Consider the following 15,105-nt stretch of genomic DNA (forward strand, 5'->3'; position numbering starts at 1 on the left):
TTCTCACTATCTACTTTATGAAGGTGTGGCTTGGTCCAGGTTATTTTTAGAGTAAATTAAGCAGCTGATATGATAGAAAATATTTTAAGGGAAGGCTTTCTCCAGCCACTAAACTCAGCTTACATCTTGTACTCCGAACCTCTAGGCAGCGACAGAGAGCCCCAGCTGTTACTCTCCTGTGCGTAAAGATGGCTCGTTGGTCAGGCGCACCAGCTCTATCCGTGGACCCTCCCACTAGTGGAAGAGTGACACGCCATTCAATTGCTGCCTGGCCCGCTGCATGTAGGAAACAGGAGGGAGCTTTGAGCACAAGGATATCTTACTATCAGGCAGGAGGAGGGAGAAAACCCGGCTACAGTGAAGCAAAAGTTGGACGAATCGCGTCGACATGGGGATCCGAAAAAAGACTAACAAGAATCCGCCGGTGCTGAGCCATGAGTTTGTCATCCAGAACCATGCAGATATTGTTTCCTGTGTTGCTATGGTGTTTCTCCTCGGCTTGATGTTTGAGGTGAGTCCACATGTTGAATGGCTTATTTTAAACTGTGGATCACTCGAGGGATGCTCGGCAGGAAAAGTGAGGGGGATTATCGCTAGAATGAATGCCGAATACTCCCAATCGGTTCTCATGAGAACTGACATGGCTGTCTGATCTATTCTTCACACTACTTCCTCTCGTAATCGAAACTTTTCCCCATCACGATGGCCTCGCGTTTGCGTTTCATTCCAGAGCGTTCTAACCTCACTCAACTGCTCTCGGGTAATGTTATTTACAGTGACTAAATATGAGGTTTTTTAAAGCGTCGTGGGAACTATTTCACTCACATCTGGCTGCTTTCCCACCTAAAATTCGACAAGCTATTTAAGAAAAAAAAATCATCGACACTAAGGCCCGCGGATCGAGTATGCACGCAAAAAGAAAATCAAAAACAAAAGTATTTTTTTGCGATATGTTTTGCAGAAATTTCCCATCAAGCGGCAAGTTTGCATTGCAGCACTTTATCGAGCTCAGTGGTTACGGTGTTTGGCAACACTCTGGACTTGGGTTAGTTTGTATGTGTTACGTGGCAATCGCGCAGCGGTTCACACAGCGCTGTCATCACCGAAACCCGCTTTCTCCGTCACTCAAAGTTGTCACCGGAGCTTGGAGAGCGCTTCAGACGTGACCGGACACAGCGAGCTGACACACGGGATCGTGTCACACAGCACGGCAGTGTCTTAACGCGCTTCAATCTGCTCTGCTTTGAAGCAAATGTGTGTTAATGTCAAAGCGCGTTTCATCCAAGGCGGAAAAAAAGCACCACCGCTGCTGGTGTCCAGCCGGCCATAATTAAAACCGCTTCCTGTTTGTACTTTCCAAAGTAAAACTCCTGGGAACTACGTGCTGTTGGCAGCGTGGATGTTGAAAAGCGTGATATTTGCAGGAATTGTTAGATTTATCTGTGCTACTTTAGCTTTAGCTCTTTTTTTCTTTGCTTTGAGATATTTATTTGTTGCAAGCCGGGTTGTCTTGCTGTGAAGGACTAATATGCAACTTCCAACTGATATCTCATTAGCTGCCTGCCTTGATTAAGTTATCTTTACTTTCAGTGAGGGTAAGGAGTTTGTTGCTCTACATAATTCACATTTAGTGTCATGCATTATCTCGTGTTCTTAAATTTTCTGACTAAAAATATTGTATACAAAAAAATACATAAGCAAAATGAAAGTAAAACAATTGGAAGGCATAGAAATGTCAAGTATTTGTACCTGTTGTTTTGCTTTCTGTTATAGTTTTCCCTCTTTAGGCCAGGAAAACAAATATCTCCACTATAAATATAACTATAACTGCACAAAATTAGTGGGACACAAAGGAAAAACTCTGACTTCTTGTATTAGTAAAAGCCTTTTTACTCATATGGACACGAGTATCTGGCCACCTACACACTGCACCTGCAGGAGCTTTTATGACATCCCATTCTAAGTACATAGGTATTACATAATATGGAGTTGGTCCCCACCCCCCCTTCCTTTGCAGCTACGACAGTGTTCGCTCTTCTAGGAAGGATTTCCACAAGAGTTTGGAGTGTGTCTGTGGAAATTTTTGCCCTTTTATCCAGAAGAGCGTTGTGCTGAACGAGAGGCCCTCGCTCAAAGTCTTTCTTTCAAAGAGGTTTTTGTTTTTGTTTTTTTAGATCAAGGTGGCACAGTCAAGTTCTTCCTAACCAAACGCATCCACCCGTTTTCCTTGCTTTATACACGGGGACACAGTTGTCCTGGAACAGAAAAACTCCTCCCCAAACTGTTCCCACAAACCTGGAAAAACCTAGAATTGTCCAAAATGGCTCGGTAAGATTTAAGATTCACTGGGGCTAAAGGGCCCAGGGGCCCCCAAAACAACCCCACAGCATTCAGTGATTAAAAGATAAGGGCCAGAATCTTTTGTCTATATGGTGTATAGCTTAATAAAAAGACTTTTACTAATATAAACTCTAAGTGTTTTTTTCCACTGTGTCTATTGTGCAGAAAAGTTGTGTTTATAGTGATGATATGTTTGCTTTCCTGGACCGAATAGGGAAAAGCATAACAGAGAAAGCAAACAGGTAAAAATACTGAATATCGGTAAGTTTGTGTTAAACATAACAGCATTAACGCAGGTGTGTTATATTACCACTATATTCATACACATCCTAAATGTATTATTTCAATTTTTAATAAGCATTTTGACTTGTATTTTGTACAATTGCTGTCTGACTGAGATTGACACGACTGCCTTTTGTCTGCAGGTCACCTCTAAGTTTGCAGTCTTCTTCATAACTGTCCAGTACAACGTCACCATATCAACAAATGGTAGGTTAACCAATGGTGTGTGGGGAGAACAGATGTTTCAGTGCAGTACTTTCTTTTACTTGCTGCATTCCTCTCATTTGGATTCTAAAGTGGCACTTACGCAGCCCTGCACAAACCCATTTCAGGGTTCTTCCCCCCCCTGCTTCCGAGCTAAATTTAGTCTGCCTGATTTATAAAGTTCTCTTGTGGCAAGGTTGCGCCGGGCGAATATGGGCTAAGGTGTAATATAGGCCTCACAATCCGAGTCCTGCTCCTTTCAAGGTTAACAGAATCTCTGCCAGCTGACTTCAGATACCGACACTGCAGGACCTGTTCGTGCTGTGTGTGGTGTGCAGGCTTCCAGCTCGGTGATTCAGCTCTTATCTGCTGCACCTGACGACTTGCCGTATTCTGTAACTTATTTACAGCTCGAATCTCATGAGCCACATAGCATCCAGCGTCCTAATCTCTCTGCAGTGAGTGTTCTGAAACGATTTCAATGATGGCTGCTGTATTTTTGGATCGATTTCTTTGCGAGTTTCTGTAAATGATGACCAAAACCACTCAGTCCATCTAGAATACTTGCTGGGAACTGTGTTCACGTATCGGCTATATCTGTTTTTATGGACACTGAGCTCAAGGGTGCATGGAAATAAATGTAACTTTAGAAAACTAGAAGAGATTCAGCGTGTATATTAGTTCAAATACAGTCTCTTGCGTTTTCAAAGCGGTGTAATTCTGCACAGCCGGGGCTCACTAATCCAAACATCTCACTCCAGGAAAGCGCACCTGACATTTTGGATGTGAATCAATCACAGATGGGTGTTGATTTTTCACTCTGCGTGACTTTTGTGTGCTGCAGAAGCACCAGAGGAGACTGCCGTGAACCACTTCCACCACGGGATCAAGGACTTGGCAACTATCTTCTTCTACATGCTGGTGGCTATCATAATGCATGCCATTATCCAGGAGTATGTGCTGGATGTAAGTGGGATAAAGACACGGAGTTAAGGTCATCTCTGTTAGAAACTGTTCTGTATTGTTCACTGCTGGTCATCTTTGCAGAAAATCAACAGGAAGAAGCACTTCTCCAAAACCAAACACAGCAAGTTCAATGAGTCCGGCCAGCTCAGCGCCTTCTACCTCTTCTCCTTTGGTTGGGGCACAAGCATCCTGCTCTCTGTACGTACAATAGCCAGCTGCCTTTGGTTTTTGTTTGCTTATGCCTGGCCCCATAAAACATACTTAAAAGCTTGCTTGTTCTTAGGAAAACTTCCTGTCCAATCCAGTCAGCCTGTGGGAGGGTTATCCGCATACACTGATGCCGTAAGTTGTGATGCTGATTGTGGAAATTCATCAATCATTTGGGACGTTTCTAAGCTTTTTGTAATGTCTCGCTTTCTTTCAGATTCCAGATGAAATTCTACTACATCTGTCAGCTGGGCTACTGGCTGCATGCTCTACCGGAGCTGTATTTCCAAAAGACAAAGAAGGTAAGAGGACGTGCGGAGCCAGTCGCTTTGGGATGGGACGATGCGACGCAGTTTCCTGTTTGACTTCCACGGCCGAGCCGCATTGTTTCAAAGTCTCATCATCCTCTCGCTTAAATCACCATGTGCAGAGCCGCACTGCTGTAAATATTTTGACCATGTTTGGCCTCCCACCCTTTGTGTTTACTGTTTAGGAGGATATTCCACGCCAGCTTGTGTACATCTCCCTGTACCTGGTGCACATCGCTGGCGCCTACATTCTAAAGTAAGAAGCGCCCACTGTAGAAAGCCTTTAATTAAGTGTGTGAGTTGGTGTGGCTTGTGTTTGTACACTGCCCTTTAGGAGAAAGTTTGTGGTGTCCTTGTGGGGTTTTTTTTCCTGTCATTTGTAATGAAAAACTCTCTAAAGATGTTTCTTTGTGTGTTACAGCCTGAACCGCCTGGGTCTGGTCCTCCTTGTGTGTCATTACTTTGTCGAGCTTCTGTTCCACATTTCCCGTCTGATCTACTTCAGCAATGAGAACAGGCAACTGGGGTGAGTTCACTATTAGGAGGTTTTAGCTCGAAAGAGGGCAAAGTCTTAAAACTTGTCCTCTTGTTTTGCAGTTTCACCATTTGGGCGGTCTTGTTTGTCCTCGGACGGCTGCTCACCCTGTCCCTATCTGTCCTCACCGTGGGCTTTGGCCTCTCCACAGCTGAGAACCAAGGTTTCGATTGGGCTGCAGGAAACTTTAACGTCCTTTTTGTTCGGTAAGTGTTTCTGAGAGTAGAAACTGAAATATCTGAACTTGCAAACGGAGCTGAAATTAATTTCTTTTGCTCGGACAACCTTTTTTAAAATGTGTATTTCGTGGAGATTGAAGCTAAATTTCTTGATATTTTTTTTTAAAAATTCATGTGCGGCAAATGCAAATTTGTAAGAAGCGCTCATAGACTGCTCACAGTGGAGACGTGAGGCCTTCTTTGTAGACCTTTAAGAGCATGTTGTATAGAGCTAAAATAAACCTACAGCAAGAACATTGTCATACAACAGGAAGTGCACTCCTGCGTCCATAAATGAGCATGACGCGCAACCACAATGCATCTTGTGCTAAGCAGATTAAACACTTCCTACTTTGTTTTTGTGTGCCGTTTCTACCAGTGTCTTGTGCGTAAGATAAAGTGCGATGCTTTTATCCCTCTCTCTACTAGGGTAACTGTCCTGGCTGCCATCTGCCTCACACAGGCCTTTATGATGTGGAAATTTATCAACTTTCAGCTGCGCCGGTGGAGAGAGCATGCCCAAGCTCAGACCTTGAAAAAGAAACAAGCTCCTTCCAAGAGCAAATCAAAGAAAGACAAAGGTGAGAGCACGAGCATGAATTAGCTCCCTATTTGCAAAAACACAGCTCTCATTCACACAGTGGGATCACCACAGTTGTTCTTTAAAATACACGATTAAATGTCTTTTATTTTTCAGTTTTTCAAATGACAAAACAGTACATAACTTAAAGGCTTGTCTGCTCTTTCACATTTTTGATCTCTCCTTTTTTTTTTTTTTCTTTTTTTTTTTTTAGCCAACGGAGTAAATGGAGTTAACTCTCACCAAGCTGATTCACCAAGAGCCAGAAAAGAGAAATCCTCATAAAACATTCCTCTCAGCCCTTTCCATCGCCTCCCCACCTCAGAGAACTCTCCTCTCACTCTCTGTCCCCTCCTCACGTCCGGCCCAGCAGATCCTCCGGGTCCTTGATCTACGACACGCATCTTCAGCTCCCACACACGACTGACCTCCCAGCTGGACTTCAAGGACCAGAATGCAGCTTCGCTTCTCATCCAGCACACCGTCATTTCTGAATTTTTGCCCTGCTGTGCTATTGTGAATGAAAAGAAAACCAATTAAGAAAATAAACTATGGAAAAAAAAAAAAAAAAAAAAAGACCTTTATTTAAGAAGTGCCTATTGATACGGAGCGTTTTTTGTACAGAGTGTAATTTTAAAATTTCAGGAATGATCACTGCAGTGTTTTAATGTTTCTCCCATTTTATCTTTTCATGCTTTTTCTAAATACTGTGTATTTCAACTCGTCTCTTCTTTTTTTTTTTTTTCGTCTCCTTTTATTTATAACCGCTCGCTCTGCTCCTTTTCTTTGCCACCGACTCCTGCCCCTCTGTGGGGGGATTTTGCAGACACTATATGTGAATTTCCCTGTAATGTCTCTTGTTTTCCCCTAAGTGAGGGATGCGAAAAGGAAACAAAATCTTATCTTTGTCTTTCAGATTAAGACTGGGGTCACAAATCGACTCAAACTCAGTGTTTTCTCCATTTCGTTCTTCAGCGGACACCTATAGATGGAACGTAAGGTAGAATATGGAGAATTTTAAAGTCCCCTTATGAATAAGAATAAAGGTGAGTGTGCAAAAAGCATTCGAGGAAAACAGGAGACATCTTTGTGTAATAATGTAAGTAGATTCACGGTTCAGTATTGTGCAAAACTGCCAGCAAAGTAACCTGATGTAGCATTAAGTGTCAGAGTTCAGAACAGCTTTGTACTGAGATCATAAACTGTTGCGTTTGTATCTATAGTTCTAAGAAATAAACACGCCTTGTGTTTTAGCTTTGGATGAGATGACTTTCTAAGAGAGACGGAAAAGACTTAATCAGGCAATATGTCGGTTTAGTGAGTTTGAATCGCTGTCTTGTATGATCCTGCCTCATTTGCTGTTTAAGTGGAATTGTTTCCCTGTGTTTGTATGGCCTGCTTGAAAAATGTTCACATGAATGACTTGTTGTAAAAGCATGGACCGAGAATGAAACATAACTATGTTTTGTTTAGCTTTTAACACCCCCCTCCCCTCCCTTTACCCTACTATTCACTGTGCCATATGAGCCTGGTTGATATGCCTTTTATTTACATGCCATAAGATAAATTTGCAAAGCTACAGAGAGCAATCAAATACGTTTTCAAGTAGTTTCCCAGTTAACACCGGCCTGTTCCAAAAGATTAACCCGTTGGGTATGCAGTGGTTGCCTTTAAGCTGCATGTGGATTTCTGAACCTGTCCTGAGGGGTTATCTTGATAAAGGAATAAAATGTATTGAAAACAAATTCTCGGAGTTGTGACTTGTGTATTATTATCCGTGTACACATTTTAGTTTTTATTTGAAGAAAGAGGCACACAGTTGAGATAACTTAGATGAAGCCTGGTATTTAACGTTTGAATGCAATCACTTCTTACATAGACGCAACACCTGCTGGGAACCTGGAGTGAAAAATCAAGAATAGTTCATTTCACTGATATTTAATGCGAAGGGGGCAGTGTTACGACAAATTATGCCTCAACACTGTATGAAGCTTTTATTTTAGACGCCGAAATTAAGATCTCTAATTGTTTCACTATACAAGTTAAAAGGGGGCTTTGTGTTTGTCGTGATTTTCTGTCACGTAGGTATGTGCAGTTGTGGTAAGAAGATGACATCCACTCACTATGGGTGTGAATTTCATGGTAATTTGGGGATTTTAATGATTTCTTTTAAATGTTTTTGGTTTGTTTTCCCAGGATTGGACAATTCAACGACATAAGTGGCTTCAAAAAACAAAACAAAAAAAACACACAAGAACTGGGTGCACAAGTTAAAATTTATTTTGGATTTTCTATAATCCGCATTGTCAAAAGTATATTTACATACAGCCCCACTAATTTTTGGTTAAGTGTCTTTTAGCAAGTTGGACCACAACCATATACTTTTAGTAGCCATCACAAGCTTCTGGCATAATTCTGGCTGGATATTTGACCGCTCTTCTTGGCACAATTGGTAGCATTTATTTCAATTGGTTGGTTTCCTGGTACAGACCAGACTTTGAAGCATAGCCCACAAACTTTCAATAGGGTTGAGGTCAGGGTTTGGGAAGGTCGTTGTAGAAGTACAATGTTAGCCTGCTTTATTCGTTCCAGAACAACTTTTGATGTGTGCTGTTGGATCATTGTCCTGTTGGAATACCCAGCTGTGTCCATTTTTCAAACATCTAGCTTTTGACTTGAGGTAAATTAGAAGAATTGGGAGGTAGTCCCCCTTCTTCATTATTCCATCCACTTTGTTCGATGTACCACTACCACTTGTACCAAACCAGACCCAGAGCAAGATGTTATCACCACTGTGCCTGACAGTTGGTACAGTGTTCTTAGGGTTTGAAAGCGTCACCTTTACTACTCCAAATGTACCTCTTGTCATTGTGGCAAAATAACTCAATCTTTATCTTGTATGGCCATAAAACATTTGGTAGACTTGCAAATCTAAGTCAAGCTTGAAGGTGCTGATTTTGGAGCACAGGCTTCTTTCTTGGTCAGCTCCCTTTTAGCCCATTTTAATGTAAAACTTGATTCACCAATGGATAGCGGCACTGGTATTCTAGCAGTTTCCAGTTCATGGCAGATTTGACCCTTGGTGGTTCATGGTGGTGATTGTTCCTGAACATCATGAACAATTTCCTCTTATCTGAGGGTGATAATTTGGGTCTTCCTACAGACCATGACATTGGTATGTCCAAATAACTTGTATTTATGTACAGTTGTTTGAGCCAAAAATAAAGCTACAATTTTCGTTCTTGGATGTTCACTGAGGCAACTGGACGTTCCTATTGTTCGGAGTATTGATCAATCCAACAACTTCTGTCAAACAAATTAATTTTTGTGCTGGCAAAGAGAATTAACCTGTTATAGTCAATCACGATCACTAACGGGAAGTTAATAGGTCTTGGCCTCAAAGAAATCATTAAAAGCCCATAACTACTATAATGTTCATGCCCATCACGAGTGGATGTCAGCTTCTGACAACAACTAGTTATATGACAGAAAATTATGGACAACATGAGACCCCTCAAAACCTATATAATAAAAAAAGGTGTAAATTAATCTACAACTGAATACAAGACAGGAATGACTTATTTTACCACTCAAACAGCCAGTTTCAAGCTATACATCCAATGCTCTTCATACAGTTAAAACCACATGCCAGCCTTTTTGGTTTGTAGTTTCATACACAGGTAACGAAAAGCAATGTGTTTATCCCTACTGTAACTGATGCAGTCTTTGATGCCTAAAATCTGGGATATGGTCACTTTATGATTTATATATAGGAAATAGCTTTGCCTTCTTTTAATAGTTTTTCTCAAAAAAAAAAAAAAATTAAAAATAAATAAATAAATAAATATATATATATATTTATTTATTTATTTTTTGTTATATATATATATATATATATATATATATATATATATATATATATATATATATATATATATATATATATATATATATATATGTAGGCCACACACACGAAGCTATTTGCAGCTCAGGTATTTTGTTTGATCTAATTCAGATTCTCACCCTTTATATCCTGGCCAGTCAATTTTAGATTGATTTTTTTTAATGCAAAATTGATTCCAAAGAGATTGTAAGTAAAATCTGTATAAAGCTACACAGATTCACACACACTTTTGGGACGTCTTCTAAATTACGCGGATAAACAGTAAATCTATTTCTATTGATTTCACTGCTCAGGGTTGGTCTCATTAAATATCTCTGTTAGTGAGCATGATGTGAACATGATTGTTGTATCTTCTCTGTTGGCGAGAGTGTGCATTCTTTCGAGGTGGAAGGATTCTCTGCGCCCAACATCTGGCTAGTAGATTAGAGGGGTTATATGTTATATTCATCTAGAAAGAAAAGATCAGGTACACCATCAGAAGAGCTGCTGGGAAAGTCTAGGTTACCTGGCAACCATTCATATCCTTTGTTGAAAGCATTGCAGCTGTTGTTATTAACACATAAAATGACGATTATTTTTTATATATATGATTGAGTAAGTATGCTAACGATGTCTGACTATGTCAAGGACATGTGAGAGAGTGGAAGACGGCGCTGGGTATCATGGCATGCCATCTCTCGCTTCTCTTGGTTCTGAAATATTTATGTTACCAGTTTTTAAGTTGTATTTTTTTCTGTATAGTTTTTATTTATTTATATATATTTTTTATCTTCAAATAGCTGCTTCATAAATAAAGTGATTATTATTATTATTATTATTATTATTATTATTATTATTATTATTATTATTATTATTAACATAATCAAACGGGTGGTAAAGGCCTGATTGTTTTTAAATAAAATATAATATTTAATAAATTGTAATAAGAAAAATCTAGGAAAAATAGTAAGGGCACCATAGTTATACCATAGTAATTACAATGTCTTTTGTTTTGTTTTATATATACATCACATGCCATATCTTTGAAGATGTTTAGCCAAAGTTTCTTTTTTGACATTATTACAGAGTTACAGCAGCTTCACCAAGTACCACAAAGCAGTTGTTTCGTACTCCAAAAAAAAAAAAAAAAAAAAAAAAAAATCGACTTCAGTGTGCTTTCTGTGTAACATTCACATTCCGATGAAAGCGAGTGGAGCAGCCAGGGTTCAAACCACCAACCTTGCAGTCAGTACATGATCTGCTCTAACCTCCTGAGCCACAACTGCCCTCTATATGTTAACTTCATTGAACTTGATTTGCAACATAAGAATGAAAAGGTTTGCAAGTCACACAAGGTAAAAATTCAAAGGTTGTAATTTTCAATTTCCATGTATTTCAAATAGGGTTAAAGGTCTCCGAGGGATTTCCATTCTAAGCCTAATTTTTCAGCTTTGCACCACTGGGAGGTGATGTTGTACAACTTTTAAATGTAAAGAAAACGCCTGCTTGCTCATTTGATCCACAGATAGTTGACCAGACAGTAAATCAAGGTAGCCAGATAAGCTGGAAACGCCTTGTCACATTTCCTAGGTTTTTAAAGCCCCTTTAGTATTTTTAAAGGTCCCTTTCGTTAAATAGCCACCAAAGTGGAATAGTGTGGTGAATAATCATGGCCTTGCTGTACATTTCCCTCATGCATTTACTGTATCTGACGAGTGTAATAGCGATTTTTAAACTAGGGTTAACCAGGACAGACCGAAATTGCACTTTTAGGGCTGTGGTTGAAGGGAAGCCCAACACTGCTTTCACCAGGCGTTTTATTCAAGGCACAGTGCTTACACACATCATTTATAGGCACACATAAATCTTTATGACCTTACATGTACACACATCTTGACGAGCCATTTCACCACAGCTCTGGAGATATTTTCTAAATATATACATAAAAATGCACTTGTTTCCTGTGTGAACCTGGAGTTGGGGAGTTGCTCGATCCGCGCATAAAAGTACAACACATTTTTGAAATATTATTGACACTGACGTGGCACAGTGGCGCGTCAAAGTAACTGCTTGTCAGATAAAATGTTGCCAAATCCGACGCCGATCAATCAAACTGCAAGTGGCCGGGTCATCGTGACAGGTAAATCGCCGTAGGACTGCTCACGAGTCCCCCGGTCGTAACCGAGCTCATAGCGCTGTGGAGCCCCCGTGATGTGGTGTGGCGTGTGTGTGGGGGGAGGATAGGATCGCTACCAGCCAGATAAACACTCGGCATTGGTTTGCAGAGCAGGAGTAACATGGCGGCACAGTTAGCCAGCAGAAATGTTGTTTCACTATCGCGAAGGTCAGAGCTGCTTCGGATAAGCGGAATTTAACAGCGAGGACACGGCCAAAAGTGTTAAATCGTAAGTAGCCACACGCTTTTGTGCTCCTTGTCGAGACGCGGCTTGGTGTTTTTGTTTTTGTTTTCTATGTTTTTTTTTTGTGTGTGAAATCCGCTGAGCAGGAGCGAGAGGCTCTTCAAATCTCGGTTGTGTCTTGTCTGTCTGGCACAGGCTCTCGCTTCGGCGTTAGCTTAAATTAGCAAGCGCTAGCTGCTTGGCTAAGCTCGCCGCCTGTATCGGTGGTGTTTTCTGCAGCAAACTTAATTAGACGACACGGGCAAAAAGCGAGCCTTGAAGCGGGGAGTTACTGCAGCGTACGCGCTCCGCTTTTTATTCGGCGGTGGCCGCATGTGAAATGGGCAAAAAGTGAAAATGCGAAGTGCACAACACTTTCATGTGTCATTGTGTGTGTGTGTGTGTGTGTGTCTGTTTTTTTTTTTTTTTTTTTTTTTTTTGTGCTGAGTGAGCTAGAGACCGTGCCTACAACACCGGACGAAGTTCGCCAGGGTAAGCAGGAGCCCAGTTAGCATGCTAACGATGTAGCCGCACAGGCTGGAGTCCCTTTTTTTATGTTTTCCTTCTTTTTTTTAACGTTGTTGTCAGAAAACGTGAGTCAGGACAGTTCCCATCACCATGTGCTTGAGCGGGCTGTTGTTGTTTGTTGTTGTACTATCCAAGCCTCATTACTACTTGACACATTAGGTAAGTTGGCGATTCCCCCCCCCTTTCTCTAGGGAGCATAGACTACTTTTTTGTTTTGTTGTTGCTGGTTTTCATTTCTTTTTTTCTTTTTTTTTTCTAAACTAATGTTTCTCCTGTGTTTGACGGTACTACTCGTGGACTTGGTTACAGCAGTCAGAATCAGCGCTTTGTAACTGTAACTTTGTAGCAGTTTAAGTCAGTGTCAAAGTTGCCCATGGACACATGGTCACATGACACGAGCACAGATTGGAGGGTTGTTTTTTTTTGTAGTGTATTTTGGCCTTGCTTTAAAAGGGTAAAATTGCCATGGATTCACACATGCACCAGTCGCATGTTGGTGGAGGAAGGAACTTAATCTGGAATACAGTTTTAGGCATTAATGGAGTGTCTGTTTGTTTTTGTGTGTGTTTGTGTGTGTGTGTGGTGGGTCTGCTTGTGTGTTGCATTGTTGTGCCTGTGTTGAAGGAGTGCAGCACTCTCCTTTTTAAGGGCCCCTCTTGCATGACTGATTCTGGACTATACAGACAACACAGCTTGTGCCATTTCAATGTCTGTCAACTGTTCTCTCAGTAATGCTGCAGGAGCGCATCCCGTGGAACCAGTTGAGCAGTTTCTGTTGCATCCCTCTCCCCACCTGATGGTGCACAGGGCTTGTCACATCACCAATACCAGATTTAACATGACATGCTGTCCAGCTGCAGGTTTGACTGTGGCTTCACTGCTTATATGGAAATGGGATGAGATGGGAGTCTGTCAGATCTCACAGTAGTCATATGCAAATTCTGGAGAAGATGTAACAGACAGAAAAGTGTATGTGTGCTGCTGTGCATGTATGTCTGCATGCATCTTGTAATCATACATCTGAAGTATGACCAGAGGAATATGCAAAAAGTGTATTTCTTTAACTTATTGTGGGGTTTTTTTTCAACCCCCCCATCCATGTATGCATGTGTTGTGTGTAAACCGCTTTGAAAGTATCCCTCTTTGCAAGCCTGAACAGCATTTAATCTCCAGGGCATAGAAGTTGTTGACTTTGTAGTTTGCACAGAAAGAAAATTGTTCAGGTATTTCAGTGTGTGGTGGATCGAGGCAGATTAAACTGTTCGTCCTTGTGAGAAAGTAAAGATGTCCTCCTGAGCTGACCCGATTTAAATTTTCAGGCTGTATTAGATAAGGGGTGTGGATCTCTTGTATGACGTGTATGTGACAGCCCACTACTGGTTAAAGGAATGCAGTCCTATTCAGAGGCAAACCTGCTTTCCAGCGCTGTTGTTAGATGCCTGTATGCTTTTTGTCTAGTTTAAAAGAGGAGACATACTAGACTACTGAAGAAAGGGGGGGGGGAAGAGAAAAAAGGAAAATATTTTTGTATAGCTTTCACTGAACAGAGTGAAAGAATGACTGCTGGGATTCACACAAGCATGTAAGCAAGTATGTGGATGTTTATACAAGGATAACTGGGTGGAAGTTTTCTCACACTCACTTGGCACTATTTGTGCGATGGGCGTTTCCTAAAAGGAGAACTCAGCCTGAGCGCATTGTAAACTGCAGCTCCAGCAACAGGTGTGTGGCACAGACGTGCTGGTCACGTCACATGATTCAGAATCAAGCCTTTCTCCTGCATACTTGCTTTCTTTTTGTTGTCTCACTTGGTGACAGACTTTTTGTATATTGCCCTTAAGGTCCTTGTGGCGTCCTACTGCCTGTTAACCGTGTGTTCATAATTTCCTAAATCAAGCCAATATGTTGCTGTGAACTTGGAGATAAGCCCCTCCTAATATACGTGCTGACTTTTGTCCTATTGTGAGTTGCTTTGTGTCACACGAAGTGATACTGTATTAGCTTGACCTTTGTTCTGCTGCATTTGTGTTGCCAATTCTTGGCTTTTTATTTTTTATTATTCCATTATCACAGCTGGACTAATATCTAGCCCCAGTAATGGGTCTATTTTGGATTTCAGTGCAATTATAGAATTGCATGCAACTTGTGTGTTTAGTGATTTGTACAGACTTTCATTCAAAATGTCATCTTTGGCTGTGAATGAATATAACTGAATTTTAGGGAATTTAATATTTGTCAGGCAAAGCAGGGCATATGAAGACAACTTTGACAGTGGTAAAGGAATGATCGATTTATTTATTTAGATACAGGGTGTATCAAAAAGTATAAAACAATTTCAAAGTGCTTTAAATCAGTGGGTGTTCACGGGTTAGCCTTTGAAACACGTACTGTTGAGAAAGAGGGGATTTGTGAGTTTCACGTGGTTGCTGGTAGGTAGCAGTGGCTGCAGTGATGCCAGATGTGCTTGGAAAACGTGAAAATTGAAAGTTTTGTATGTAAAACTGTATATTTAGCCATATTTTTTACAACTTACTGCAAGCTTATGTGTCTGTTACTTTGAAAAATATAGTCTTTTGAAACCAGATTATTATTTTTTTGATACACATTGTTTTTATTGACCGATAAGTTGGCAAGCTAAGTTTTCCATTAACCTGT

The 15,105-nt window shown here is 40.8% G+C and overlaps 2 protein-coding genes across 10 annotated transcripts in view; both read left to right on the forward strand.

Annotated features, from left to right (window-relative positions):
• The first annotated feature begins 212 nt into the window (after positions 1-212).
• tram1 (translocation associated membrane protein 1) lies at positions 213-7,385 on the forward strand. The gene is made up of 11 exons (XM_004546632.5): positions 213-511; positions 2,766-2,829; positions 3,671-3,792; positions 3,874-3,990; positions 4,076-4,134; positions 4,217-4,301; positions 4,493-4,563; positions 4,729-4,833; positions 4,905-5,048; positions 5,490-5,641; positions 5,855-7,385. The coding sequence occupies exons 1-11, from the start codon at positions 389-391 to the stop codon at positions 5,923-5,925; spliced, it is 1,113 nt and encodes a 370-aa protein (XP_004546689.1). The 5' UTR covers positions 213-388; the 3' UTR covers positions 5,926-7,385.
• A 4,219-nt stretch (positions 7,386-11,604) lies between these two features.
• The window catches only part of ncoa2 (nuclear receptor coactivator 2), a 62,908-nt gene continuing 59,407 nt past the window's right edge, over positions 11,605-15,105 (forward strand). For 3 of the 9 annotated variants that reach the window (XM_012917921.4, XM_012917925.4, XM_012917924.3), the window contains exon 1: positions 11,686-11,928. The gene's annotated coding sequence lies outside the window, so the exon portion shown is untranslated. Of the gene's footprint in view, positions 11,664-11,685; positions 11,929-12,395; positions 12,415-12,445; positions 12,610-15,105 lie in introns of those variants that run through there. The other 6 variants (XM_012917926.5, XM_023155490.3, XM_012917928.3 and 3 more) reach the window with 4 other exon arrangements.

Source organism: Maylandia zebra, linkage group LG9, assembly GCF_041146795.1.
Source record: "Maylandia zebra isolate NMK-2024a linkage group LG9, Mzebra_GT3a, whole genome shotgun sequence".
Classification (NCBI taxonomy): Eukaryota; Metazoa; Chordata; class Actinopteri; order Cichliformes; family Cichlidae; genus Maylandia; species Maylandia zebra.